This window comes from Bos taurus, chromosome 14 (assembly GCF_002263795.3).
Source record: "Bos taurus isolate L1 Dominette 01449 registration number 42190680 breed Hereford chromosome 14, ARS-UCD2.0, whole genome shotgun sequence".
In the NCBI taxonomy this organism is placed as follows: domain Eukaryota; kingdom Metazoa; phylum Chordata; class Mammalia; order Artiodactyla; family Bovidae; genus Bos; species Bos taurus.
The window spans coordinates 16714500-16741376 of record NC_037341.1 but is presented as its reverse complement, the minus strand read 5'-3'; the positions used below and the strand labels follow the sequence as shown (position 1 = coordinate 16741376).

Genomic DNA, 26877 nt, shown 5'->3' with positions numbered 1-26877 from the left:
TCCTCTGTTGTCCCCTTCTCCTCCTGCCTTCAATCTTTCCCAGCATCAGGGTCTTCTCCAATGAGTCAGTTCTTCACATCAGGTAGCCAAAATATTGGAATTTCAGCTTCAGCATCAGTCCTTCCAATGAATATTCAGGGTTGATTTCCTTTAGGATTTATTGGTATATTTATTACACTATATTAATTTTTTAATATAATTTTTTTCGACTACAATTCCACCCAAGGATGATAAGAATTTATACCTTCAGTTAATATTTCCTACTGTGTTGGCCTGCCTTCCACCTGGCAAGAAAAGAATCTTTTTTTGCCACTTAATACCAGATTCTAGACTTTGGCTTCCTCAACTGCAAAGCAGCCTCTGAGGTCTTAACTCAGAGTTGAGTTCATATCTAATCTTTGGTACCTTCTAGCTGCTTGCTCTTAAATGACTTAATCTCTTAAGTGACTTAACCTCTCTCAAATTTCCTTACTTGGGAAACGGGGATAGTATTACCTACTTCACAAGTGGGTTTAAACATTGATTCCCAAACCCAGCTGAATATCAGAATCCCTGGGAAATTTATAAATTTGTAATTTTATTTTTGGTTGTGCAGGTTCTCCACTGTGGTGTGTGGGCTTCTCATTGCAATGGCTTCTCTCGTTGCAGAGCACAGGCTTCGAGGAGCAGTGGGCTTCAGTAGCTGCAGCATGTGGACTCAGTAGCTGTTGCTCTCAGGCTCTGGAGCACAGGCTGAACAGCTGTGGCACACGGGTTTAGTTGCTCCATGGCATGTGGGATCTTCCCAGACCAGGGATCAAACCCACATCTCCTGCATTAGCAGGCGATTCTTTACCACTGAGCCACCAGGGAGCCCCATTAGGAAACTGAAAAAAGATGCAGAATGAGAATGAAGCAAGAAGTCTGGCTTTTTCAAAAGCCCCAAGTGATTTTCAAATATAGCTGGATTGGAAAACAAAGACTGGAGGATGAAATTATTTGTGAAGTACCTGTCACATGAATGGTCAATCCCTGGATGTGCTGCAGAAAATGGGATTCTACCCTAAGGAACTGCTGCTGCTGCTGCTGCTGCTAAGTCACTTCAGTTGTGTCCGACTCGGTTCGACCCCATAGATGGCAGCCTACCAGGCTGCCCCATCCCTGGGATTCTCCAGGCAAGAACACTGGAGTGGGTTGCCATTTCCTTCTCCAATGCATGAAAGTGAAAAGTTGCTCAGTTGTGTCCGACTCTTTGCGACCCCATGGACTGCAGCCTACCAGGCTCCTCCGTCCACGGGATTTTCCAGGCAAGAGTACTGGAGTGGGTTGCCATTGCCTTCTCTGACCCTAAGGAACAGAGGTGGGAAAATAAGAGGAACGTGTGAAAGTATTCTGGGTGTTAACTATACACAGAAGGAATTATATGATATGACATTCCCTCCAGTTCCAATCAGAATCACCAGAGCCATTATGGAAAGCACACAAACGGCCAGGAAGACTATGTTCTCAGCCCAGACTTTCAAGATACTAACAGTACAGAGAGGAGTAAATTTTTCCAAAGGTTAGGTTTTGTTGTGAAGTTAATGTTGAAAATTTCAAAGGGGCCAGGATCTCAGAAACAGCAGACTGCAGATCCCACTGTTCGCAGCTGCAGCCTCACCTATTACATTAGTGTTACTCCAAAGGTAGCTCAGCACACCAGGCTTCCCTGGTGGCTCGGACAGTAAAGAATCTGCATGCAATGCGGGGCGATCCAGGTTTGATCCCTGGGTCAGGAAGATCCCCTAGAGAAGGAAATGGCAACCCACTCAAGCCTGGAGAATTCCAAGGACTGACTGTAGCCTGGTGGGCTACAGTCCATGGGGAAGCACAAAGTTGGGACTTGACTGAGGGACTAACTAGCTTAGCACATGGTGATACTGGCAACGTGCTGTCCTCCGAGACAAGTCCAGCAGTTCCTATTTTTTCGGCCTTTCTCCAGTATGAGATGGGGATGCACAGCCCTGCTCCTTCCCATCACCCAACTTGTGACAAACGAAGAGGGCCCACATAAGACCTGGGCTGGACTTGGATGGTTCCAGAATGGCCTGTGGGTTGTTTCACAATAAGAGAATTAAGTGAATTCTAATTCTAAGACCGAGACACATGTGTGGAGGTGACAGAAATGCCATAAAGCATACTACAATCAGATATAAACCCTGATCCGATGCTCTGAAGCATGCTGCTTCGTTTCTTTTTTATATGTAGTTTTATTTATGGCTCTGCTAGGTCTTCGTTGCTGTGCAGACTTCTCGCTAGTTGTGGCGAGCAGGGACTACTCTTTGTTGCAGTACATGGTCTCATCATGGTGGCTGCTCTTACTGTGGAGTACAGGCTCTAGAACACGCAGCTTTCAGTAGCTGCAGCACAAAGGTTCAATAGTTGTGGTTCCTGGGCTCTATACAGCACTATAGAGCACAGGCTCAGTAACTGTGGTGGATGGGTTTAGCTGCTCTGTGGCAGGTGGGATCTTCCCTGATCAGGGATTGAACCCGTGTCTTCTACACTGGCAGGCAGACTCTTTACCATGAGCCACCAGGGAAGCCCCATCCTGCTTCATTATAATGAAAACCTATAAACCCTGCTTCCAAGAATGAATCCTACAGGTATTTTCCAGCACGTGAACCAAAGTAGCTACAAAAATGTTTGCTGTGTCGCTATCACAGCAACACACACTGGACACCAAGAGATGACTGGCTACATAAACCACATCCCATCTAGAAGAGGCAGCAGAGCAGCGATACGGAAACTTAAGACAGACGACCATCAGGTTGTACATTTTAATTTATAGTTTTTGCCAATAAAAAGATTAGTTACAAAAAAAGAATCTCTATACAAAATCAGGATTTCTTTTCCCTTTCACAAAGAGAATCCACTGTCACGTCTCGCCTTGCCAAAGCAAATCTCAAATAGCTCGCATGGCAAAAATTATTCCGAGGTAATCCAGACAAAAATTAATAAGATTATCAGCTTCTTAAATTTGCTTGAATGGAAGAACGTAGTGAACACTTGGCCTTGAAGAATTCTAAACAACACTTGGAACCTTCAGAAAGACTCTTGCTCTTGGGCATTTGAGCTGCTGAGAGGGTGTGCAGGAAACTAGCTCACTTACCATGAGATTCTTCTTACACACACACACACACACACACAGAGTCTCCACTCCTGCTTGGTGGGTGCTAGGGCGACATAATAGGAAGAAGGGCTTTTAAAATTTCACAAGTAAATTTTATTGTGGCCACAGGTCAACAGCAGAACACGTGACAGCTGGGGTTCATGTTCTCCCCGTCTCCTGTGTTATCATATAAATTAAATATGGAGAGGTACACGCAAACAAGCCTCATGAAAACCGAGGAGATGTTTTCAAATCGCCATTTCCTAGAATAACACACATCACTGCTTCAGAGTCATCCTATGAGTGCACAGTGCTTCCATACAGAACCACGCGGCCAACGTCCAGAGACTTTTTAGTTGACTAGGAGTATGGCAGCCTCTCAGCACTGCTCCTAAGCAGTTCACTTTCAGAATAAAAATATAAAATGAGAAAACTGTGCTGAACATCATAGCCTTCAAAATAAAAACTATTTGGTGACAAGCCTAGCTCTGATGGAAAAAGCCCACCTTCGGGGGGGAGGGGGGGAAGACTTGTGGGTGTTGAAGTTGGTCTGATGTACCTTCATGACTCGAAATAAAAAAGCCCTTCAAACACAGATGTGTCTAAAGCCATTACAACCCAGAATTACGTGATTCACTTAGATGTGCTTATAACACCTCCTGAAATAAGATCTACATACAAGGAGCTGCACCCTCCTCACAACTAACTGAAGCATATGGCCATGGGGGTGAAGATGGGGGGCTGGTTTATCCCCCCCAAAAAAAGACAACTTAAATAGGGTTTAAAGTTCTCCCCTCCACTCAATAAACATATACCCAGAATGAGAACAAAGCAGGATTAATGACCAGATGCCACAAGAGCTTCTCCCTGTGGCCAATGTGAGCTGGAATTTTCTAGCACAATGCAAACCCACTACTCTGGGTACACACAGCGCCCTACACAAGATGCCTACCCCTATGAAAGGTGCAACCCCACTAGTTTTGATCGCTTAACTTGGGATTAAAGAACACCTAGCAGGGCCTCTCGTGCCCCATTAATACCGATCTGGAGTCCTCGCTGACTCAGCGGCGCTTTTATTTTTTTAATCAAAATAGCTGATGAGGTGGCAAACGGTGACAACTGACAGCAGGTCACGGCAACTCCAAAGGCCGAGGGAGCTCTTCGTCCACTGCTCTGGCTTCTGCCCTAGGGTTACGGTTCTGCCACTGCAAAATGCTGTGAACAAGTCTCTGTGGCCAAGCTGTGGCAAAGGTCAATAAATAAAGAGCTGGTCAGAGGCAGAACCATTTTACGGGCAGACTCCTCTAGCTGGGAATGTGGGAGAGGGAAAAAGGAGGAAGGAGACGTGTGTGTGAGGAAGAGGTAAGAGCCCGGTGGACAGGGGTCTGGTGACCCAATGCCAGACACCCAGCTTGCTGCCGGCAGAGTCGGACCTGCCAAAACCCATCACTCAGATGGAAAAGGAAAAAAAGACATCAAAAATAATACTAATAATAATGGTAATACAGCCAGTTCTGAAATTTGCACAGTTGATAATTTGTTCTTCTTAGCAGTAAGGACTTGAATGAGAATCATGAAACTCGAGGAACACTTTTTTTTTTCCCCAGGATTTAAAAAACTGTTGTCTTGTTCTGAAAGACTACATTCAGTGTGGGTCAGATCCAACAGCATCAGCTAGAACTCAGTGGTGAAGGTCACCCCGAGCTGGGAGGAAACGTCATCTGAGTGGAGAGGCTGGTGGGCAGGCAGAGGCCGCTCCTTCACTGGTCCCCGAGCCGAAAGCCCTGGCCCCAGTTGTGTCGACCGCCTCCGCCGTTCTGATCAGCCGCTCGCCTCATGCTAGCTGGGGGCACGCCAAACCCCGACACCCCTCCTCTCCTGCTGGGTAGCCAACGGTACCTGGAGCAGAGTGGACGAGACACAAAATGAGAGAAAACCACAAAGTCATTTCCACGTAGTTGTCCATCCTTATCTCCCTCCCCGGGGTTCCCATGGCATCTGTCACATCGAATTACGTTCATCTGTGGCCACGGAGAGGCTGAGGACAATGTCTCATTTAACTCTGTCTGATGGCTCAGTGGGTAAAGAATTCACCTGCAACGCAGGAGCCACAGATTCGATCCCTGGGTCGGGAAGATCCCCTGGAGGAAGATCCATTTCCATGGATTGAGGAGATTGGTAGGCTACAGTCCATGGGGTCGCAAAGAGTCAGACGTGACTGAGCAACTTTACTTTCACTTGGCACCAAAAACAAACCACGAGGGGTGACCTGCCCACAGCAGGAAGCCTGAGGAGCTCAACCTTATCATAAGGCATTTCCCTCACATTGGGTACTGCTTGTTTAAAAACGCATCTCATCTTCACAACTGCCCTACAACAGGTACTACTATTACCCCATTTTATAGATGGGAAAACTGAGGCAGAATTGAGTCGAGCTCTTCTGAAGTGACAAGCAGGATTCAAACCCAGGCAGCCTGCCTCAAGCTCACACCCCGTCCCACAGCCCGCACCTGCCGCCACCCATAGCATAGAGCGCTTGATTCAGACGACAGCAGTTAGTGACCAAAGTCCTCGTGTCTTTACACATCAACCCTGTTAGCTGTACGTTCCCTCTGCAGAAAGACAATTAATCGCCTTGTAAAAACAAAAACAACGGAAGAGGATCCGTCTACCTTTTATTTTTTTGGCCTTACCTCTCAGCGAGTGGGACCTTAGCTCCCCAACTGGGGATCGAAGCCCTGCCGCCTGCAGGGCAGTGCGTTTTCTTAACCACTGGACTGCTAGGGAAGTCCCTGTCTACGTTTCTAAGCAGAATGCAAAACAGTGATACATCTTAGAATTCTATAATTCACATCTTCCCTTTTAAACAAATTCAGCTTGATCATTAAATCAACATGTATTTCCAAGCACTGGTTTCCCAACATTCATAACGTTCTGGCACAAATAACACTCCTCCAAAGTATATAATAAATTGGAAGACTTAAAAAAGGCAACGCCAGGGCTGTCTTGCTTTGCTTCTGACTCTGAGACAATATGGAAGCCATCGCCACTGCTTAAACAGATAGTGAAATTAAATGCAAGTAATTAGTATAAAAAGATACCCAATTATACATAATCAACAAAGATTTATGATAATTTCAAAGCAGTTACTGCTTCTGTAAGGAGCTACATTTTGTCATCTGATCTTTATGCAAAATTTCACAGAAGGGCTTCCACCAACAGGGAAAGCTCATGAGGAAGGCAGGCTCCAGTGGGCTGCTGGTTTTGCCACTAGAATCGCATACATGTTGTTTCCCACAACTGAGAAATGTCTCCAAGCCATTACATCAGAATACAGCCGTTTAAAGTAAAATAACTCTTGGCTGCCCCCCAAAGCAACAAGTTTTGTTTTTTTTTAATGATGCATCTGCCATCAGACTTGATAAACCTAGATTAAAAATCCAAGCCTGCTGTTATTGTGTCCTTTGATAATTAGAAAGCAGATTGGTCATCAGTTTTTTTTTTAGCCTGAAGGCAACTCAAGACTCAGACGAGAAACAAGTTTCTTTTCATGCTCTTAATGAAGGGGGGGGAAAAACGAAGAAAAAGACACACATACACAACAATAGTGTTACTTCTCTGTATATTTCACAATGAAGGATTTTCAAATACCTTCCTCTAGCCTATGACAGTGAGGGCAGGGGGAGGCACTCACGTTTCACTGGCCTCATTGGCCCCTTGGAAGAATGGCGAACTGCACAACATTAAAATGAGCAAGACGTGAAAAGGGTTTTTTTCACTTTTTTTTTTTTTTTAAGCTTCTAAGTGCAAGCTATCACCACATATGCCCGACCAGAGATCAGGAGAGACTGTCAGGCTGGCTGCGACACCAGATGGCGATTTACTGGTCCCGTCTCCAACAGCCATTTGGTTCCCTGACAGGATGGTCACACTGCTTACACACTTAAGTGTGTCAGCATCTCTGAGTGGGTGGGAGTGTGCATCAGAATCCCGCCCCTCACCCTGCCCCAACTTCAGGAGTGAGGCTGAGAGAGCTTACGTTTACTGAGCACCCACTACTGTGCTGGCGAGGGTGAACCCCACTTCCGGCCGTCCTGCGAGACGGGGCCACCCCTCAACTCACAGACTCGAAAGAAAGCTGGGGGGAATTTACTCAGTCACTTTCCCAATATCCAAACTGGTCGATGAGGGGAATGGGACTCCGACCCAAGTCTGCCTCCAAATCAAAGATGGGCCCTCAGCCTCCTCCCTAAGTACACCCTGCTAACAGGACAGGCAGCAGGACACAGCCCTCCAGCCTCTCACTGTAACACTGCGAAGCCCTCAAAACGTTCTGGTCTGTGATACTAAATATACAAATGCTTTAAACTGCTAACCGGTGGACCTACTTACCCTCTTACACCTTCCTCAGCTGAAATCTTGGGTAAAACTGGCACCTCTGTCACCCTGGCCCCCTAATGCTCATACTGGAGCCACACATGAGCGCCCCGCGCGCTCAACAGAGCCCACAGCTCCCTGTTCTTCTCCTGGAGCCTGGATTCAGGCTCTTGTGTCCCTGACTGTAAGAGACTACAGAGGTCACTCTAGAAAGCTGACCTTCACCTTGCAATCCTAAAATAAACACAGCCCTTCTTAAGTTTTCCCATGGCTGACATACAGGCCATTTCGGGGTTTTATAGATAGAAGAAGATTCCAGGAGAAGAGCGGGCCTCAGCTTGGAGTGACCAAGGCAAGTCCCTGGCTGGCTCACCCTTTCCCCATCAGACAAAGAGGGAACTCCTACCCCTCATGGAGTCTTTATCGGGAGGCAGACGACCGTGGGCACTGTCAAACAAGACGGGGTAGAAGCACTTACAAAAACTGAGGTGTGGATAGAAAATTCCTCCCTCCCAAGTCCATCGGGTATCTGAACATGAGGAAGAAATAAAGATGTCCGACAAGATTTCCAATTAGCTCATTGATGACCCTGCAAACAGAGAGCCAGATGAGTTTTAAGACATTCAAGCAGTAAAGTGAGCCGCAGCAAGTTTTAACTAATAGCAGGGAGAAGAGATCCCTCGTGGCAGCTCATTTCTGGTCCTGGGAGTCTGTGACAGCTCAACAGTGAGCCCTTGTGCAGTCTGAGGGGCGTGCACATTCTGAATGAGAAGCAAAATCGATCCTCTTGAACCAATGGTGTCTGGGCTCTTCAAGGCCAGCTGCCTCTCTGACATCTTTTCAAGCCCCAGCCCATTCTCAAAACATTGTTTTTGCTACTTTCCTGCGTCAGGAAGGGGTGGGGGGGTGGGGGGAAGTTGTAAGCTTCTGAACGCTTTCAGTCACAAACACTGTATTTGCAAAACAGGGGTATATTTGACGGCTGGCAAGAGAGAGTCACAGGAGCAAGGAAGAATGAAAAATGTCCGCTCCTCCTGTTCCTGGAGCCATGGATCACGTCTCCCTCGCCTCTTGTGTCCCCGACTGTAGGACACCACAGAGATCACTCTGGAAAGCTGAGCTTCACCTTGTAAACCTAAAATAAGCATGGCCCTTCTTCAGTTTTCCCATGGCTGACATATAAGCCACTTCAAGGTTTTACAGATCCACTCACCATTACACATCCTTCTCCGTCTCCACCTGCAACATCCTTCCTGTTAGGGACTCATCAGTTTCTACAACTGCTCCCAGACCAAAGCCCAGGACTTGCTCTGCTCTAACAGAGTCTGTTTACCCAATTCATTCCCTTCTGCCTAGGGATACGCAGCCGAAGTTAGAACCCCAGAGAGCAAAGACATCACCAGGTTAAGAACTAGTACTATCAAAATCTGTTTTAAAACATTAAAAATATTTTGAAGTGTAAGAAATGGGAGTTCTTAGAAGAGCCACATCTTGAATCCTCCTTCCGAAATTCTGAATGGATCCTTTCAAGGTTTTCCTAAGCCTCAGGTCTAATTCCAGACTAGAAATCTGACCGTTTGGCCCAAACTTTCGTACTATCAAACCACTGACAAAACTTCCCATCTGAGAATCTGTGCATTCTTGTGACTGGTGAGCAGTTTCCAAGGCGTTTTGGAAATGCCTTAAAAATTAAAATATGAATTTTATGCACAGAGGAGACAGCTCAGATAAAATTAGGTCTATACTTGCTCAATCTGGACAGTGAATCCAGAAATAAATATTTATTTGAAAACACATATATGGAAGCTATCCTATGACAACAAACTAACAGCAACAAAAAACCATTCAGTGCTAAATGTGCCTAAAGCCCTGCGATTTTAATTGATTACATCCAAATGAAATTATTTCAAAAGCATCATCAATGCTGAGAATCTTCAACGTGTTATAAAGATTAGGGAAGGAACATAAAGAATAATGGAAGTCTTCCAAGGGTTAATTTGAAATTAAATAAATCTACTATCACTTACGAGCCTCCAATGATATAGTTGAATCCAAGGATAACCCAAGGTAAATAACAAGCCTAGGAGAGAATATACAGAAACATGAATAACTACACCTGCAGAGGATACAGTTGCCAGGGGGCTGAACTGGGTAAGGTTGTCCTGACAAGGGTTTTTATACATCCTTTGGAAAAGTCACTGCAGAAATTCCTTAGCTCAATCTAGCATCACTCCTAGTATACTTGAAACGTCCCATCTAAAATTATACTTATTCATATGTTAGCAACTGGAGAGACAGTACTTTGCTCATAGTTTTCAGATACAATACAGGACCTGCTGAATTATAACAAACAGCTTTAGAAAGTAGATGAATGGCCTGTGGATGCTAATAAAAAAATGGTCCACAATAAGATTCACAGGAAGGCTCCAGCCAGCTAATTGTTACCAATCAACTATAAAACAGCTCATTGTTTTAGAGTCTCCTTTTACGTATTTCACGGTTACTTTGAATTCTTATCAAATTATACATCAGTACCTTGAACTATTACTCTCCTAAATAAGACAGCTCTCCAGATGCATTCAACATTTGAGCCCCTGTGAAAAATTTATGAACAGAAACCTCAATTAAGTAGGGTTGGGAGACCAGAAGGGGGAGCTCTCACGTCCTGTTTCAACAGCTGAGCCCAACAGGAAGACAGACTTCTTTCCTTATAAGGATTCAGCCAATGAAAAGCTTTGTTTATCACAGCCCTCTTGACTTCCTTTTCCTCTCTCTATAAAAGCACTCTCCTATCACCGGCTGCAGGGACTAGGATGTGGCTTGCCATGGCTATAGAAGCTCTCTACCGGTCCCCAGTAAACTCGTCTTGTCTGGAGATACATCTGGCGGCCTGTTTACTTGAGGTTAACACCCCTTAACAGAGTCAAGACATCATACTTAAGAACTAAAGAAGTTACAAAAATATCACAAACTTGGAAAGAGAGGGTTACATATCAATAACTTGAAGGCAGAATGTGGTAAGGACTGTAAGAAGAACACAAAATATTTCAGAAGACAAAGGCAAGACCAGTTCCAGGCAGGAGAGGAAGAAATATGTTCAGTCCCAACTCAGATTAAGAATGGGCAGGATTTACACGAGGAAGAAAATCAAAACGATGTTACAGGTGGAAAATTGTGAGAGGAGGCACAGAGGGAAGTGTTGGGGGGGCAAAAACCCAATCTGTTTCAGCTTAAGTGTAAAATACCTAACGGGAATGATTAAGAAGAGATTTTTAAAGGGAGGGCTCCATCTGAGTATCCTTCCTTCCCTCCCTCTACCACACTCACATCCATGAGATCACTCAGGACACATGCCTGAGGGGCCTGAGGTCCAGAGAGAGTGAGGTCAGCAAAGGAGGTGGGATTGACTAAAGAAATCCAGGGGAGCTGAGGAGGGGAGAAGGGGCCTGCTGATGGTTTACTGCTCTGCAGTGACCTCTGCCGGACATGTCAGAAAGTACACCTCTGGGCGGAAAAGCGAGATCTCTGCAGAGACAGATGAAAAGGCAATTTTCCCAACTAGGTTAGAGTACCTTAAATCGTGTTCCAAACCAAAATGACACAATCATGTCTCGATTCAGCTGCGCCCAGACATAAAGTACTGACATGATCAGAGGAATCATCAGCAACTGCAACAAAAGAAGTGAACATGTAAAGATAAGGCTAAAAACAGAGGCTTAGCGTGAATCCATCTTTTTTGTTTTTAACCTCTCTCCTCCAAATAAATTCTCACATGGCTATTCAAAATGCAGAAAAGAAATTCAACTCACCACAATTATAAATCAGCCCTTTTACTTAAACATGCAATGCATGCTTTAAAATCCTCTAATAAAATACAATTACATTATTTGGGATAGATTCAGAAATACCAGGGTCAAGTTCTGTTACTTGAAAAAAATATGCAAAAAGCTTTACTTTTGGTGTATTCTCTATTTTTAAAAAATACACATCCATGTACACGCACAGAAAATAATGGATAACCATCATTCTCAATGTTCACACTTAATAAAGAAGCCAGAAATGAGCAAGGAAAGTAATGATTTAGGTAACTCACGTTAGAATCTTCAAAATACCATATAATTAATGCAATGTAATACAAGTGAAACTTCTTTCGAAGTTTAAACTTCTGTCGAAGGACATTAACAATAAATCTGAAACATACTAAAGGGCAAACAGTTTCAAGGGACACTTACCTGCATATCCATTGCTAAGCCAGTAATCTTGGTTCGTCAAGTTAAAGATCAGACACAAACACAGCATTCCACACCTAATAAAAGTTCATTTCATTCCAGTTTCCGGAAGGAAAAACCCTTCTCTATTGTTCAGGTTGCTTAAAACATCCCAGAACACAAAGGTATCTAATCACCGTCACTGTGAGCACACTATTAGACTCTCCAATGATGAAGAAACTAGAAATTAACTGCTTTGGCCCATGATTCAGTTTGGTCGCCTGTGTCCTCTGTGCCTTGCCACTGCAATTAGGAGATGGAGGGGCCTGTGCCCCCTGAAATAGCTAATGCTTCTACTCTCATTCAGGGCTCCCCAGCACAGGTGAAGTCCAAAACAAGCTTTTTATCTTCCCTTAGAAGAGGGGAAAGGGCGTGCAAAGTGCCACACTTTTCAGGCTCTTGGTCAGGTTTCAGTGGACGCTGAGCCCCAGAGCCATTCTTAGCTCCCCAACTCTGCACCGGGCTGGAGCCGACAAGCCCCTTCTGCCGCACTCACCACCTGGGAAGGTCTGCAAGCCGCAAAGCTGCTGACACCCGCAGCTGATACACAGCAAGCAGAGAGGCCCGCCGGGCCCTCACAGAGGGACTGAGGTACCGGACGGCACTGAAGTCAGGAAGGGATGCTGGCTGTAAATTAGTTTTCTGATAAGGACCGCAGCTTTCGAAAGCTGTCTCACGGCACAGAATCTCTTTGTGCTGCAGTCAACAAGCTGGCACACCCGAGAACACAGAGAACTGGGAACGAGAAGAGGGGACGGTAATCAAAGTCAACCAAATGTGGAAAAACCCCACAAAGACAACAGCAAGAGAAGGCATCACTCTGGGACTATGTGATTTACAACCGCTACTGGAAAGATTTAATGATTCTTAATCATTAACTACAGTAAATAAAGATGCAAATAACTACCACTGGAAATGTTCTACAGATTCCTGCCTATTTCCCAAACCTGAAAAAAAAAACAACTGGTTATTTCTGGCCCCAAATAACAGATGAAAGGATACCACGATGCAAATCCAGTTGAAGAGGAGCATGAATAAATAGTCTGCTGGCCTCCCATCAAAAGCTCCTGGAAACAAAAATAAGTCAAATGTCATGGTTCGGAATTCCAGAACAAAGGAACTTCAATGTTGAGAAATACTTCAAAAAACTATAGAGGAAGCAAAAACATGAGAATATTTTTAAATCACTCCTCGGAAGCAAAAGAACATTTTTTTACAGCCTAAAACCACGTCTGCAGTAAAGCCGTGGAGGAAAGTCACCTGGGAATCGAGGCTAATCTGTGCCCTCTTGACTGAATTCCAGTCCGTTACATGCTCTGCTCAACTGGCAGGAGCCAGAAGAGATCCAAAGGGAGGACAGTCAGGTCACAGCTACTGCGAAGCCCCTCACAGCCTGCTTGCTGGACTTTCCTTCTCAGCTCCCATCACGAGATGGAGGCGCATTTGTGATTGCCTGGCTCATCCCTTCTTCACCCACTTGCCCGTAAGCTCTATCGGGAGGAATCACGTCCATACTGCCTACCGTTGTGACTCCTCCCCACGAGGCTGTACTCACACACACACACGCTACCTCTCGGTCCGGCACTGGGTTTACTGAGACGATTCAGTCTCCATCTTCCAGGAGCTCACACTCTAGCAAAAGACAACGATGGTGGGGAGAGTAGCGCAAAGCCACACCTTTCCGCAGCCTTGATTCTTCCTCCTCCTCCCCCAAGTGAGGGAGAAGGAGAAGACTTATAACCCCTTTTTACAGACGAGGAAGTACAGCTACCTGACCAAAGCCACCTGGCTTTTAGAAGCAGAGTGAAGCCTAACTACTAGTTAAGGGTTATTTGTGCTACACCACGTCCTGGGCTCTGTCTTATTACGGGCCGAAGAATGGACATCAGCCCCGCTTTCCCTTCTGAGGATGGTCCTCACGCCTCCCACTGGCAGACTAGGAGAGGGGCAGAGGAAAGAATCGAATGAGGCCAAGGTCCCTCTATCTCGGCCACTTCCCCTTCCCTCCACACCCCATCACAATGACATGATACAAAGTCCACTGTTTAAAAACAATCCTAACAAGCTAAAAAATGTAAGAAACTAGTGAATATAACAGAAGAGAAGCAGACTCGCCGAGGCAGAGGACAAACTGGTGGTTACTAGTTGTGGGGGGCAATATGAAGCTGAGGGGCAGAAGGCACACACTGCTAGGTGTAAAACAGGCTCAAGGGGGTTCTGTGCAACGTGGGAAATGTAGCCAATATTTTCTAATAACTATAAATGGAAACCAGCCTTTAAAACCTAAAATTTTTTAATTAAACAATAAATTTGGGCTTCCCTTGTGATCCAACAGTAAGGAATCTGCCTGCCACCGCAGGGTACACTGGTTAGATCCCTGGTCTGGGAAGATCCCACATGCCATGGGGCAGCTAAGCCTGTGCCACAACTACTGAGCCCACATGCTCTAGGCCCGTGGGCTGCCTAGAGAAGCCACCGCAGTGAGAAGTCCACGCACCACAGCGAAGTTGCCCCTGCTTGCCACAACTACAGAAAGCCCAAGCGCAGCTACGAGGACTCACCGCAGCCAATAAACAGACAAAAATAAAGTAACAATAACAACCTAACAAGTATCAGAAAGGCAGAAAGAAAATCTACCTAAAAGAAACTAGATTTCAGGCCAAAGTCGCTTCTCTTTTCCTTATCCACCCCCGACCCCACCTCAAAGGCACACTCTAGCCACAGTTTTAAGGATGCTTAATGGGAGGGGATCAGGATGATGTATCAGAGCTGAAACTCTTCACAAAATCTCTAAATTCTAGTAACAGCTGTGCTGCTTTTTCTGTGGTTTTGGCTTTGTGATTTCTAAGGATTCTTTAGATTGAATATGTAAAATGCTGTAATTACATAAACTACAGTACTGTATTATTTGGCAAGCTTGCAACTGGAAATTTACAAATTAACTGGTCCTCAAATTGCAGTCTTCTAGTTTCACATCAGAATCCTTATAAACCAGCCAACACTGCTAGAGACTTAAAATAGCCAAGCAGGAAAAAATGCAGGTGGCAAACATTTTGTCGCAATGTTATCTTGAAACTGTATGGTGGAAGGCAGACAGGGGTCAGTAAACTGGGCTCCAGTCCTAGCTATGTTTCTCAAACGGCTTTGTGACCTGTGGGGCATGTCACCACGGCTCCAGACCATGGTTTTCTTGTCTGTGAATTGAGAGGGTTAAACTGAAAGATCTCAAAAGTTCCTCTCTACATGAATGCTGGTATAGCATTATTCATAACAGCAAAGAAGAGAAAACAAGTCAAATGTCCCTCAGCTTATGAATGGAACAACGAAATGTGGTAAATCCATGCGACAGCATCTTGACCTGGCAATAAGAAGAAATGAAGAGGGACTTCCCTCGTGGTCTAGAGAAGACTGGACTCCCAATTAAGACTCTGCACTCCTAATGCAGGGAGCTCCAGTTCCATCCCCGGTTGGAGAGCTAGATCCCACGTGGCACAACTAAAGATCTCGAATGCTGCAACTAAGACCCAGTACAGCCAGGTAAATTTTTTTTTTTTAATTATTTTTAAAATTAAAAAAAAAAGGAATGAAGTACTAATCATAAATACTACACGGAAGAACCTTGAAAACACCACGTTAAGTGAAAGAAGTCAGTCATACAAAAGACTGCAGATTATATGATCCCATTTATAAGAAATTCCTAAGAGGCAAACCTAAAGAAGCAGAACACAGGTTAGTGGTTGCCTGAGGGCCGCAGCAGGGTCAGGGGAAATGAGACTGAGTAGAAATGGGGAACGGGTAGAGTGATGAAATGTTCTAAAACGCATTACAGCAATGACTGCACAGCTCTGTGAACATCCATTGAGTTATACACCTTAATGGGTAGAACTGTATATGAATTATAGGCCAATAAAGTTGTTTTTAAAAATGCCTCTCGGGGGACTTCCCTGGGGGTCTAGTGGTTGAGAATTTGCCTTCCAATTCGAGGGACATGGGTTCGATTCCTGGTCAGGGAACTAAGATCTTACATGCTGTGGGGCATCTAAGCCCACATGCCACAGCTAGAGAGCCCACATTCCGCAGCTCAGACCCAACACAGCCGAAATAAATAAGTATATTTTTAAAAATGACTCTCAGGACTTCCCGGGCAGTCCAGTGGTTAAGACTCCACACTTCCAATGCAGGGGACCAGGATTCAATCCCTGGTTGGGGGACTAAGATCCCATATGCCACACAGTATGGCAAAAAATAAATAAATCCTAGCTATATATTTTTTAAAAGTTGAGTGTTTCCTCATGACTGATTTATGTCAATGCAATGTATGGCAAAAATCACAATATTGTAAAGTAATTAGCCTCCAATTAAAGTAAATTAATAATAATAAAAAAAAAAGTTGAGTGTTTCACTTACAGAGAAGTCTAGGCTTTTACTTGCAATAAGGTAGTGTTTTTCAACACCAATTTAGGAGATGTATACACTTCAGCCCAACTGTGCCTTAAAAAACAGGGATTGCCATGTGACAGAAATGAGGGAGATGTCACGATAAGTGAGAGGTAAACCACCTAGCCACTCAGGATATGAACAAAATGTGGGAACTTCTGCCCTTGTATCTCTGTCACCTATAAAATGGTGACGCTGCTGCCGACACCCCATGATGCTCCTGTGGGGATTAAAAATCAAACAATCTAAGTGCCTTGTAGAGTTCTGGCAGAGTTACTACTTACTGAACGTTTACATCATTAGGCCATTTCTTTTTTTTTTTTTTTGGCCATACTGCGTGGCTTGTGGGATCTTAGTTCCCTGACCAGGGATTAAACCTGGGTCCCCTGCAATGAAAGCGCTCACTCCTAACCACTGGACCACCAGGCAAGTCCTGAGTCATTTCTTTCTATATGCTAACTGCCTCAAAATGCCTCCACTACATAAACACACGGATTAGCAAAACAGACAAAAGCAACACTTAAAAAAACCAGGGGTGACATACCTGTTTCGAGTCGAGTAGAGTACTGATATAAGAAGTATAAATTGACCAAATAAAGAAATCCAGTGCCTGGACCCACAGGGAAGTAAAAGGTGGCAGTGATTGGCCTCCAAATCTGTCCAGATCAAAATAAAACACAGCTGTTAGTTTCTCTAAGCTGAGGGTTTTTTTTTCCTTTTAACTAAACAAAATTAACCCTTGCAAAACATTCTCCTCAGTGATAAGAGCTATCACCAATATAATTTAAGAAAACAACTGAAAAGTTTTATCAGCTACAGTCCCATCAACCTGCAAGTCCATGGAGTTAAGATGGCATCATTTAACAAACAACAAATACTTCTAGACAAATTGAAAACAATACAACAGAAGTACATGGCTAATCCTTACTAGGATCAGGCTTACAGCTATGCCCATCATAAATGAATTATAGGCCACGTCCCTGGTGGTCCAGTGGTTAAGAACCTGCGCTTCCACTGAAGGGGGTGTGGATCCAATCCCTGGTTGGGGGAACTAAGATTTCAAATGTGCACTGCATACTAAGAGCTTCAGTCGTGTCTGACACTTATGACCCCCTGGACTGCAGCCTGCCAGGCTCTTCTGTCCATGGGACTCTCCAGGCAAGAATACTGGAGTGGGGTGCCATGCCCTTCTCCAGGGGATCTACCCAACCCAGCACCTCTTACATCTCCTGCATTAATTAGCAGGCGGGTTCTTTACCACTAGCGCCACCGGAAGCCCAAGATTCTGAATACTGTGGCCAAAAATAAATAAATAAAAATTTTAAAATTGAATTACAGTATCAGGACTTCCCTGGTGGTCCACTGGTTAAGACCCCAAGCTCTCAATGCAGTCCAAGTACTCAACTCTGAGTGAAAGTGAAAGTCACTCAGTCATATCCAACTCTTTGTGAACCCATGGACTATAAAGTCCATGGAATTCTCCAGGCCAGAATACTAGGGCAGATAGCCTTTCCCTTCTCCAGGGGATCTGCTCAACCCAGAGATTGAACCCAGGTCTCCCACACTACAGGCAGATTCTTTACCAGCCGAGCCACAAGGAAAGCCCAAGAATACTGGAGTAGGGTAGCCTATCCGTTCTCCAGCAGATCTTCCCAACCCAGGAATCAAACCAGGGTCTCTTGCCTTGCAGGCAGATTCTTTACCAACTGAGCTATCAGGGAAGCCTGTAAATAACATTGTGTATCTTATTCTTGTCTAATTTACTGGCTAACACCTCCAGAACATCAAATAGTAGTGGCTGAAGATGGCAGCCTTCCCAGACTTTTGGAAAAGCCAACGTAACACTGGCTTTTGGCTTGACGGCTGTGTGTCTTACTGCATGAGTATGAAAGACGGGGTCCCTATATCAAGGAGGTCTCAATAATGGGGAGCCTGTTCAAAGAAGCAAGAGTGGGCACAAGGAAGGGAACCCTAGTCTCAGAAAAATGAGTACAAACTCTCAAAGAACTGTGAGAGCACAATAAATGAATGGGTACGGCTAATAATCTGGGTGTGGCTGGATCAGAGAGCATTCGTTGTGGGGCCTGGCCAGGCATGGCTGGCAGGTCACATTCTCCAAGTACAGGACTGTAACCCTCTGAGCTTCATTCCTAGTGGGGGAAAATGCACTTTTCATACCGTGAAAAGTCACTTTCCAGCAACCTTGTGCTTAAACCAGTAAAACAACACAGGTTAAAATTCATTTGGGTTTATTCACAATTTTATCACAGAAACAGAAGTCAGACAGAAAGAGCCCTGGAAATGATCTGAAAAGACAAGAGATTTCAGCCAGGGCTTACATGTTATCATTCTTCAGCCACAGTTTCCATGGTAAAGGAGGAATGATATCCTCTTTGGTTTTATCCATTTTGGTCAATGGCTTAAAAAAAAATAATAATGTGCTATTATGTTCACGTGCATGCCCTAATTCAAGAGGTGGATTTTATAGATGAGACAACAGGATGAAAAAAGGTTAAGCAATAGCTAATAATTGGTAGAGCTAAGAAAAGTTTGTCCCAGACAGCCAGACTCGGGAGTTTATGACACTAAGCCTCTATTTTTACAAAGCCTCTCACAAGTGACATCATTATTACGAGGTATAATTAAAATTGGTAAAAATGTTCAGTACTACTATACTGCTTGTAGAATCCTCAAATGAACTGAGAGCAAGCCCACAAATTCACACTCTCTGCTTCAGAAAAACACTGGGGGTAAAAGACCAGAAGCAAGAGAGCTGTGGCCTTGGCTCCTAGGAACCCGTGGGGCCTTGGAAATGTCTAGACCTTTGAGTTTGCATCTTCATCTACCTGTGACATTTGTCTTTGACTCTCTCCTTCCTTGACTCACAGATTTTGTCAAAGCTTGCAATTAAGAAAGTAGATGAAAAAGGTGCTTTACCAAAAAAAAAAAAAAGTGGGTGCACCACTATCATTACAATATCTTTTGGAAGACACGTGCTGACCTGGTTTTTACAAATTCCCATTTTAATCTACCCCCACATTCTTCTACGTTACTCGAGGCCTGATTTTGGAAAAGACACCTCCAGGTTTTTCCGACTACATTTTTCATCAACACTGACGACACAACACTATTTTCAGCCACTGTGTGCACCTGTGCTTTGGAAATCAGCAACTGTCAAAATACTGCACTTTTTTTCCCAGTTCATTAAGCTTACCCTTGAGTTATACGTGCTCTCACTGACCTAAGGGACTTGGAATTATCTTTGTATTACTTTAAAATTATAATATGAAAACACCAGGAGATAGTTCATCATTTCAGAAGGACACAATGTAATATATTTTTGAAATCCCCATTGAACAACATAGCCAACTAAATGCTCTCCTCTCCTCTAATGGGTATGGAGACAGTTAGTATAAGGAAATGGCTTTATTTTCAAGGCTGGGAGTGGTAAAGGCACTTTTTCGACCCTAGAAAGCCTGCACTGATCCCCTGATCCTTAAGACACAGCCAGGGGCAGTGAAAAGGGCATGGGATTTACAGGCAAGCATCTTATTTTAACTCCACAGAAACCCCAAGGCAGGAAACATCACCACTCACCTTTTCAAGAGGAAAGCTAGGTCCCTCATTAGAGCTGAGGTATCATGGTATCATGCCCAGAGTTCCCCACTTAATGGGGGCAAGAAGCCCATGTGCTCCCTGGCATAGAGGCCTTCAAAGAAACACCAGACACTGTTCATCAGCGTCAGCTACTGGTCCAGCGACTTCTGATGAGTGTTTAGTTCAACCATCCTTGAATGAAAATCTCCCAAACAACGTGCCAACGTGCTACTGAAAACATTACAAATGCCATCCAGAGTCTAGGGTAGTTTTTTTTTTTTTTTATACTATCAGAAACAAAAAATTGTCTGCAACAGTAAGGACTGGTTGATTTGGAGTTAAAAAAAAAATTCTACATGGGTCATCAAGTAAGTAAGAAAGAAGAGCCCCATGTGCCAAATGCTGGTATTAGCAAACTCCAGCTTTTCCTTTTTTTTGGGCGGGCGGAGGCGGGGGAAAGGGGATAGGGAAGGGAATACTAGACAGGCAAGAAAAACAAATGAAACCCACTCAATTTCAATTGTGGACTAGCTATTAGGAGTCATCAATTCTACTCCTAGATATAGATGTATGCTTATGTTCACCAAGAAGTGTTCACTATTCATCCTAGCCAAAGCCAGAATTCCCCCTAAAACCCTCTTACCAGAAGAAAGGGTAAATAAATGGTGGTGTGTTCACACAAGGGAACAATACAAGAATGAGCAATCTGTAACCACACACAACAATGTGGGTGACTCTCAAACTGCTGAAAAGAGGCTAGACACACAAAAATAAATACTTGTGTAATTTCATTTATGGACAAGTTAAGAAAATTGGCAAAAACCATCTACAGTATCAAAAGTCAAGACAGTAGTTACCCCTGGAGATGAGAGTGACCAGAAGGGAGCAGGAGGAAGGTCTTGGGGGATGCTGGCAATATTCTGTGTCTTGACCTGGTTGCTAGCTACAAGGCAATTACTTTACACATATACATGAAAGCCAAAGTTGTTCAGTTGCGTCCGACTCTTTGCAAGCCCATGGACTATACAGTCCATGGGATTCTCTTGGCCAGAATACTGGAGTGGGTAGCCTTTGCCTTCTCCAGGGGATCTTCCCAACCCAGGGAATGAATCCAGGTCTCCCGCATTGCAGGCAGATTTTTTACCAGCTGAGCCACCAAGGAAGCCCATATATACACACATATCCTGCCTGTATACTGTAACTCAACAAAAAGTTTAAAAATGAAGCTATGAGCTAATGGGTAACCTTAGCTACAGACCACAGCAGAACCATGTAATGTGGAGAGCGCTGCAAAGGAAAGATTTAAAACCTGTACATAGCAGAACCCTTGCCACTAAAGTTCTAAATCCAAACCCTGAAGCTACTTCTATGCTCAGCCCCCAGACCAAGTTCATTCCCCTCCCAGTTATGTGTCTATATAATGCTTCCCCAACACACTCAGGTGTCAGGCGGCTAGGCTTGCTGTCATCAGGCTAAATGCAATAACATGAGCAAAAGCCTGGCAAATATGGCACCAGGCCCGAACACCGATTTGGCTGGTGCCAGTTCTTATTATTCCTGGAAACAAGAAAAATTGAGAGTTCGTATCTTCTCATTTCCAGTCACGATGCTTTTAATAGGACAGGAAAATAATTCAGCAGTTACATAGTTACATTTCAATTACAAATTAAAATTAGAATATTACTGCTCAAGGAGAGAAGGCAGCAAAGGCAGGAATTGGCTAATAAATAAAAATAGGCACTATTTTTTAATCGATTATCCACCAGACTATTTACTGGGCACTTCACAAACATTTTTACATGTTTTATACAAGAGAGGCATGAAGTAGATAACATTTTTCCTCAACTTGAAGATAATCATTTTTTTCCCCAAAATTAGGATGTGCCTTATAATCAATACATTCATTTAGTGTAATTTGTACTTTCCTACTCTTCCAAAAAATATTAAAGGAGCATGTCATAATCAATGGAGTGACAACAGAGTTAACTTATAAATTATCCCCACTTTCAGTGAAGAGAGGGCTTCCCTGGTGGCTCAGACAGTAAAGAATCTGCCTGCAATGTGGGAGACCCAGGTTCGATTCCTGGGTCGGGAAGATCCCCTGGAGAAGGACATGGCAATCTACTCCAGAATTCTTGCCTGGGGAATCCTGGCAAGGATATCCTGGCAATTCCCTTGCCACCAGGATTCCAGGATCCTGGTGGGCTATATAATCCATGGGGGTCACAAAGAGTCAGACACGACTGAGAGACTAACACACTTTCAGTGAAGAAACCGATATTCAAAAAGGACAAAAAGCTTTCCTGGGGGCATGCCACTAGCAAGGGGGCTGAGCCAGGCCTGGGGACCATGACTGAACTACTTGAAATCCACAGTCTTTCTACTCTCACAGAAAAGGAACAATAATTTGCTATGCCTGGTTAGAAAGAAATCACGCTCAAAAATGTTTTGTTAAATACTTCAGTGTGTATTTTGGTAGATATTATGCAAAGGAGTTAAGAGAACTATCTGAAACTCACCAAAATAGAAACTGAAACAGCAGCTGTCTATCAACTGGGGTAACACTGACCTCAGGATGACTGTGGGGGCTCAACGAGGTAAACTAGGAAGAAGCCAACACAGATGTAAGGCGGTGATGTTATTTTGCCCAAAGAAATGAAACATCCCCATATAGGGAGCCCTGAAAGACATTTCAGAAACCACAAGGGCAGCAGCAAATTGCCATCTCTCTTCCAGTTAATCAGGGACCAATATGGAGCCATTTCATCCCTGTGGACTAGCTGACTGATGGGTGTGAGATGTGAAGGATGAAGAACTGTGGACAAGAGTACAATGAGTCTTAACACACACCTATGCCTTTCCATCTACCCAAACTAAGGAACTAACATTACAAATGTTAGAGTTCCAAATCAACAAGCTTCTCACAGGAAACCCACGGATGAGGAGGAAAAGTAACCTTTCTCACTTCCAACATGAATTCACAATTTTAAATCGACCATCCCCAAGTTGTTCAAAGATGCAGATTTTAAAGAAAAAAAATGAGCCTCTTGCACAAAGCACATAACACACTCTTTGCCCCCATCCATCAGTCTCTCAGATGTGGTTTTTCCTTCAACTGCTTCAGCTGAAATGAGCTCCTCCAGGTGGGTCTGAAAGCTAAACTTGTTCAGAAAGAGCAGGAGTCAGAGCAGCAGAAAGAAAGGACAGATACTGGTCTCTCCACACCTGGGCAGTCAGTGCACAGTCCTGCCTCCTGCCAACAGCTTCCCCCCCTTCTCAGGATAACAAGCCCACAAGAAATAACCCAAGGAAGGTAGGAGAACTATGCAAAGTGTGACATGAATGATGACCTTTCTGATCGGTTCACCGTTTTTAACATTATACACCTGGAATCTATTAGAGGGCTTCCCAGATGGTGCTACAGGTAAAGAACCCACCTACCAACGCAGAAGAGGAGCCTGGTGGGCTACCGTCCATGGGGTTGCAAAGAGTCGGACACAACTGAAGCGACTTGGCACAGTCTGTAGGAAAGACTTGCTTTTACTAAGCTGACTACAGATGTAACCAAGGTTTTGCAAGGAGAGCTGAACAGCCAGTTTTGACCAGGCCCTTCTCATTTATGACCATTTACTATTTACGATCATTTATGACCACTGCACATTACCTAACATGCCACTGGGCAAAAGTGCACAGCATTTACCCAGGCAACAAACATTTCACCAAAACAAATAGAAAAGAATATGCAAGTCTGGCTGCACACTCAGATCATACTCTAATACCCAACTGCCTTACTGAACTTCACCCGGATGCCTACAGGATCTTTAGACTTACTATGGCCAAAATATAACTCTTTATCATACCCTCCTCCACCCCCAAAACTCGGCCTCTCTAAACATTCCCAATCTCAGAAAAGAGCGCCACCAGCCACTCAGTTGCTCCTGTGAAAACAGTGACCTCTTCGAGATCTGCTTCTTCAGCCATTCACCCTTTGCATCCATTAGGCTGCAATCTTGCCCACTCCAACTCCCAAATCTATCCACTTCTATCTCTGAGACACCCTGGTCCAAATCACCATCTTTCCTGCATTCTAACTTGACTTATCTCTCTAGTCCCGTTACCTGGCCCTCCCTTGCCGCCATTCACAACACCAAGTCCATCCCACAGAGTTGTTTAGTCGCTAAGTTGTGTCCGACTCTCTTGCGACCCCAGGTACTGTTGCCTTCCAGGCTCCTTTGTCCATGGGATTATTCCTGGCAAGAATAGTGGAATGGGATGCCACTTCCTTCTCCAGGCAATCTTCCTGATGCAGGGATCAAATCCTGCATTGCAGGCAGATTCTTTACTGTTGAGCCACTAGGGCCTCCCCTCACCCCACAACGAGTAGCCAAGAGAATATTTCAGTCCTTTGCTCAAAAGGCTCTGCCTTTCTAGTGCCTTCAAATTAAAGTTCAACCACAAAGCCGTATACGATCAAGCCCCAGCCTACTTTTCCATCTTTGCTTTATTGTATTTACCCCTGGCTATCTCTCTGTCCTCCCTACTAATCCTCATCCCTCCCACTGACTTTGTCCTAACCATTCAGTCTTCTTCCTGATTCTAATTCCTGCCTCTAAGCCTTTCACTTATTATTTCTTCTTCTTGCAAGACTGTCCCCAGAGCCACATCTTCCCAAAACTGGCTCATCTTTCAGATTTCAGTTCAAATATATTCTCTGAGGCCTTTCTAGAATACTCTATCAAAGTCACCATCGCATGCCTCTCTCTTACTTTCTTCCTGTTCACTGTTGTACCCCTAGTGCCCAGCACTGGTTCCATGCATTCAACCAATAAGTAAGCACTTGCTATGTGCCAAACACGGATCCAGGTAACAAAGACAGTGGTACACAAGACAAGTGGTGCTCGTGGAGTTTTATTCTCTGAAGGGAAGCAGGCTGACAAACATCAAGGGCTGATATGCAGCAAGAAAAATTATGGGTAAGGGAGACAGAGTGAAGGAGAGGCACTATTTTAGAGCAATCATAAATGTCAATAAGGTGGCATTTGGGCAGACTTGAAGGAGGTAAGGAGGTACACTATGTCTATCGTACTCAAGCAGAGAAACATCACATGCAAATATCCTGAGGAGGGATGGAGTTTGGTGCTGAAGAAACAGGAAAGATCCCACTGTGGAACCTAATGTACAAGGTGAAGAGTAGTAGGAGATGAGCTCAGAGAGGCAGTAGGGGGCCGTGCAGGCCAAAGGACTTGAACTTTACTCAATCAGTTGAGAAAACATTAAAAGGATCTGGGCAGAAGACCGACAGGACATGGGTTTATGTTTTAAAAGGATCACTCTAACTGTCTAGAGTTAAGACTGAAAGGAACAAGGCTGGTATGATAATGGCTTGCAACAGAGAATAAAAAGGGACTGCATTCTGATTATTTGTTAAAAGTAAACAGAATTTGCTAACAGACTGTGGGATGTGAGAGAAGTCAAAGATGACTCCATGACTATTAGCTTGAGCTCCTATAAAAATGGAGTTGCTATTTACTTCTAGGGGAAAGGGTATAGTGTTGGACACATTAAGTGTGTGATGTCTGTTAGTCATCTAAGTAGTCATTTCAAGTATATGGTTGGGCGTACAAGTCTGGAAGTGAGACAGATCTGGACTGAAAGTATGTATATTTGTATTTGAGAAACTTCAGCTTGTAGAAATGATTTAAAGCCATGAACTAAACGAGATCACCTGCAGCTAGGGAGAATACAGGAAAGAGGGCCTGGGGTACACCACAGTATTTAAGGATCAGGAAGATGAGGAACCAGCAAAGAAAACTAATAAATAGCCAGGGAAGAGAGAGAAGACAAGAGAGTGTTACCCACAGTCCAAACAATGTGTTGAAATTAATGTCAGATCTTAGTATCAGGCCTGCACTGATTAAAGATTTAAATCACAGAATCCGGTGAATAAAGATAAACCTCCAGAAAACTAATATTCGCTTACCAGAAATATTACCCTGGACTGTTTCCTGAATGCTTAAAAAAAAAAAAAAGATTCCATTTCTGGAGCAATTTACTCTTTACTAGGTCCTTCATAAATTCAACTACGACTGCCAGATACTAAGGACTTGGGAGACACACAAATAAACAGACTCACTCTTTGCACCTCAGACTTTCAAATCACTCCTGCTCGGAAGAAACTCCATTAACATAAAAAGAACTCGGCTGGTGGTTGAGCAAGGCGACGTCCACATGCCACCCACGTGGATGACAGAGCGAGGTCGGAGGGCAGGTGCTCCAGGTGGCCCCAGCCTGCCACTCACTGGCGTACCACAGATCGACAACTTATCAGTCTTACTTTCCCACTGCCGCCTTCTCGGGGCACAGAGGGCGGGGAGCACAATCTTAACAGAAGGACGAAATCAGTCCCTTCCCACCGGGCCAAACCGTGGAGCCTCCATGTCTCCAGCAATCCAGGCCCACGCTCGGACCCCTTGGCCAGCAGTCCACCCGTCCGTCCACCCGACCCCCGGACCAAAGGACCCCGCCCTAAACCGCGGGAGCCTCTGCACTACAAGTCCCACCAGGCACCGCGCGTCCGCAACCGGCCAGTCTACGCTCCGCCGCGGCGGGGCCACCTGGGGTCTGTAGGCGCCACTTGCCCGGTCGTCGGTCAGTACCTGGAAGCGATAGAGGAAGGCTTCGGGCCAGAGGAAGAAATAGGCCGGGCTGATAAGACCGAGTTTACCGACTAAGGGGACCGCGACAGTGGCGGCGAACCAATAGCGCGTGATGGTCGGGATGCTCCTAAACCAGTCCCCGATGTCCGACATCTTCGCCTCTTCGGTGGCCGGGATGCGCACAGCCGCCCGACTCCCCGTCCCGGCCCCCTCACGACGCGGCCTGCTCTGCGAGTGGAAAATGTCCAGGCGGAAGCCGCCCCAGCCCCCGGTGCAGAAGGCGGGGACCGGCGGACGTGGCGCCACCGAATTCGGACCAGCAAGGGAGAGTTCGGCAGCGAAACTTCCCCTTCCGGCGGCCGCCGACGAAGTTGACTAGAAGCCCCGCCGCTTAAAGGGCAAGCGTAGTTTT

At 44.8% G+C, this 26877-nt stretch overlaps 1 protein-coding gene across 2 annotated transcripts; it reads right to left on the bottom strand.

Annotated features, from left to right (window-relative positions):
• Nucleotides 1–2784: 2784 nt before the first annotated feature.
• Nucleotides 2785–26813, bottom strand: DERL1 (derlin 1). Of its 2 annotated transcripts, none has more exons than XM_025001438.2 (8): nt 25943–26032; nt 16757–16868; nt 12778–12842; nt 11740–11766; nt 11080–11175; nt 9535–9587; nt 7986–8096; nt 2785–5029 (listed from the first exon to the last, which is right to left on the bottom strand). In XM_025001438.2, exons 3-8 carry the CDS (start codon nt 12805–12807, stop codon nt 4891–4893), a joined length of 456 nt encoding a protein of 151 aa, XP_024857206.1. In that variant the 5' UTR covers nt 12808–12842; nt 16757–16868; nt 25943–26032; the 3' UTR covers nt 2785–4890.
• Between the last annotated feature and the right edge of the window lie 64 nt (nt 26814–26877).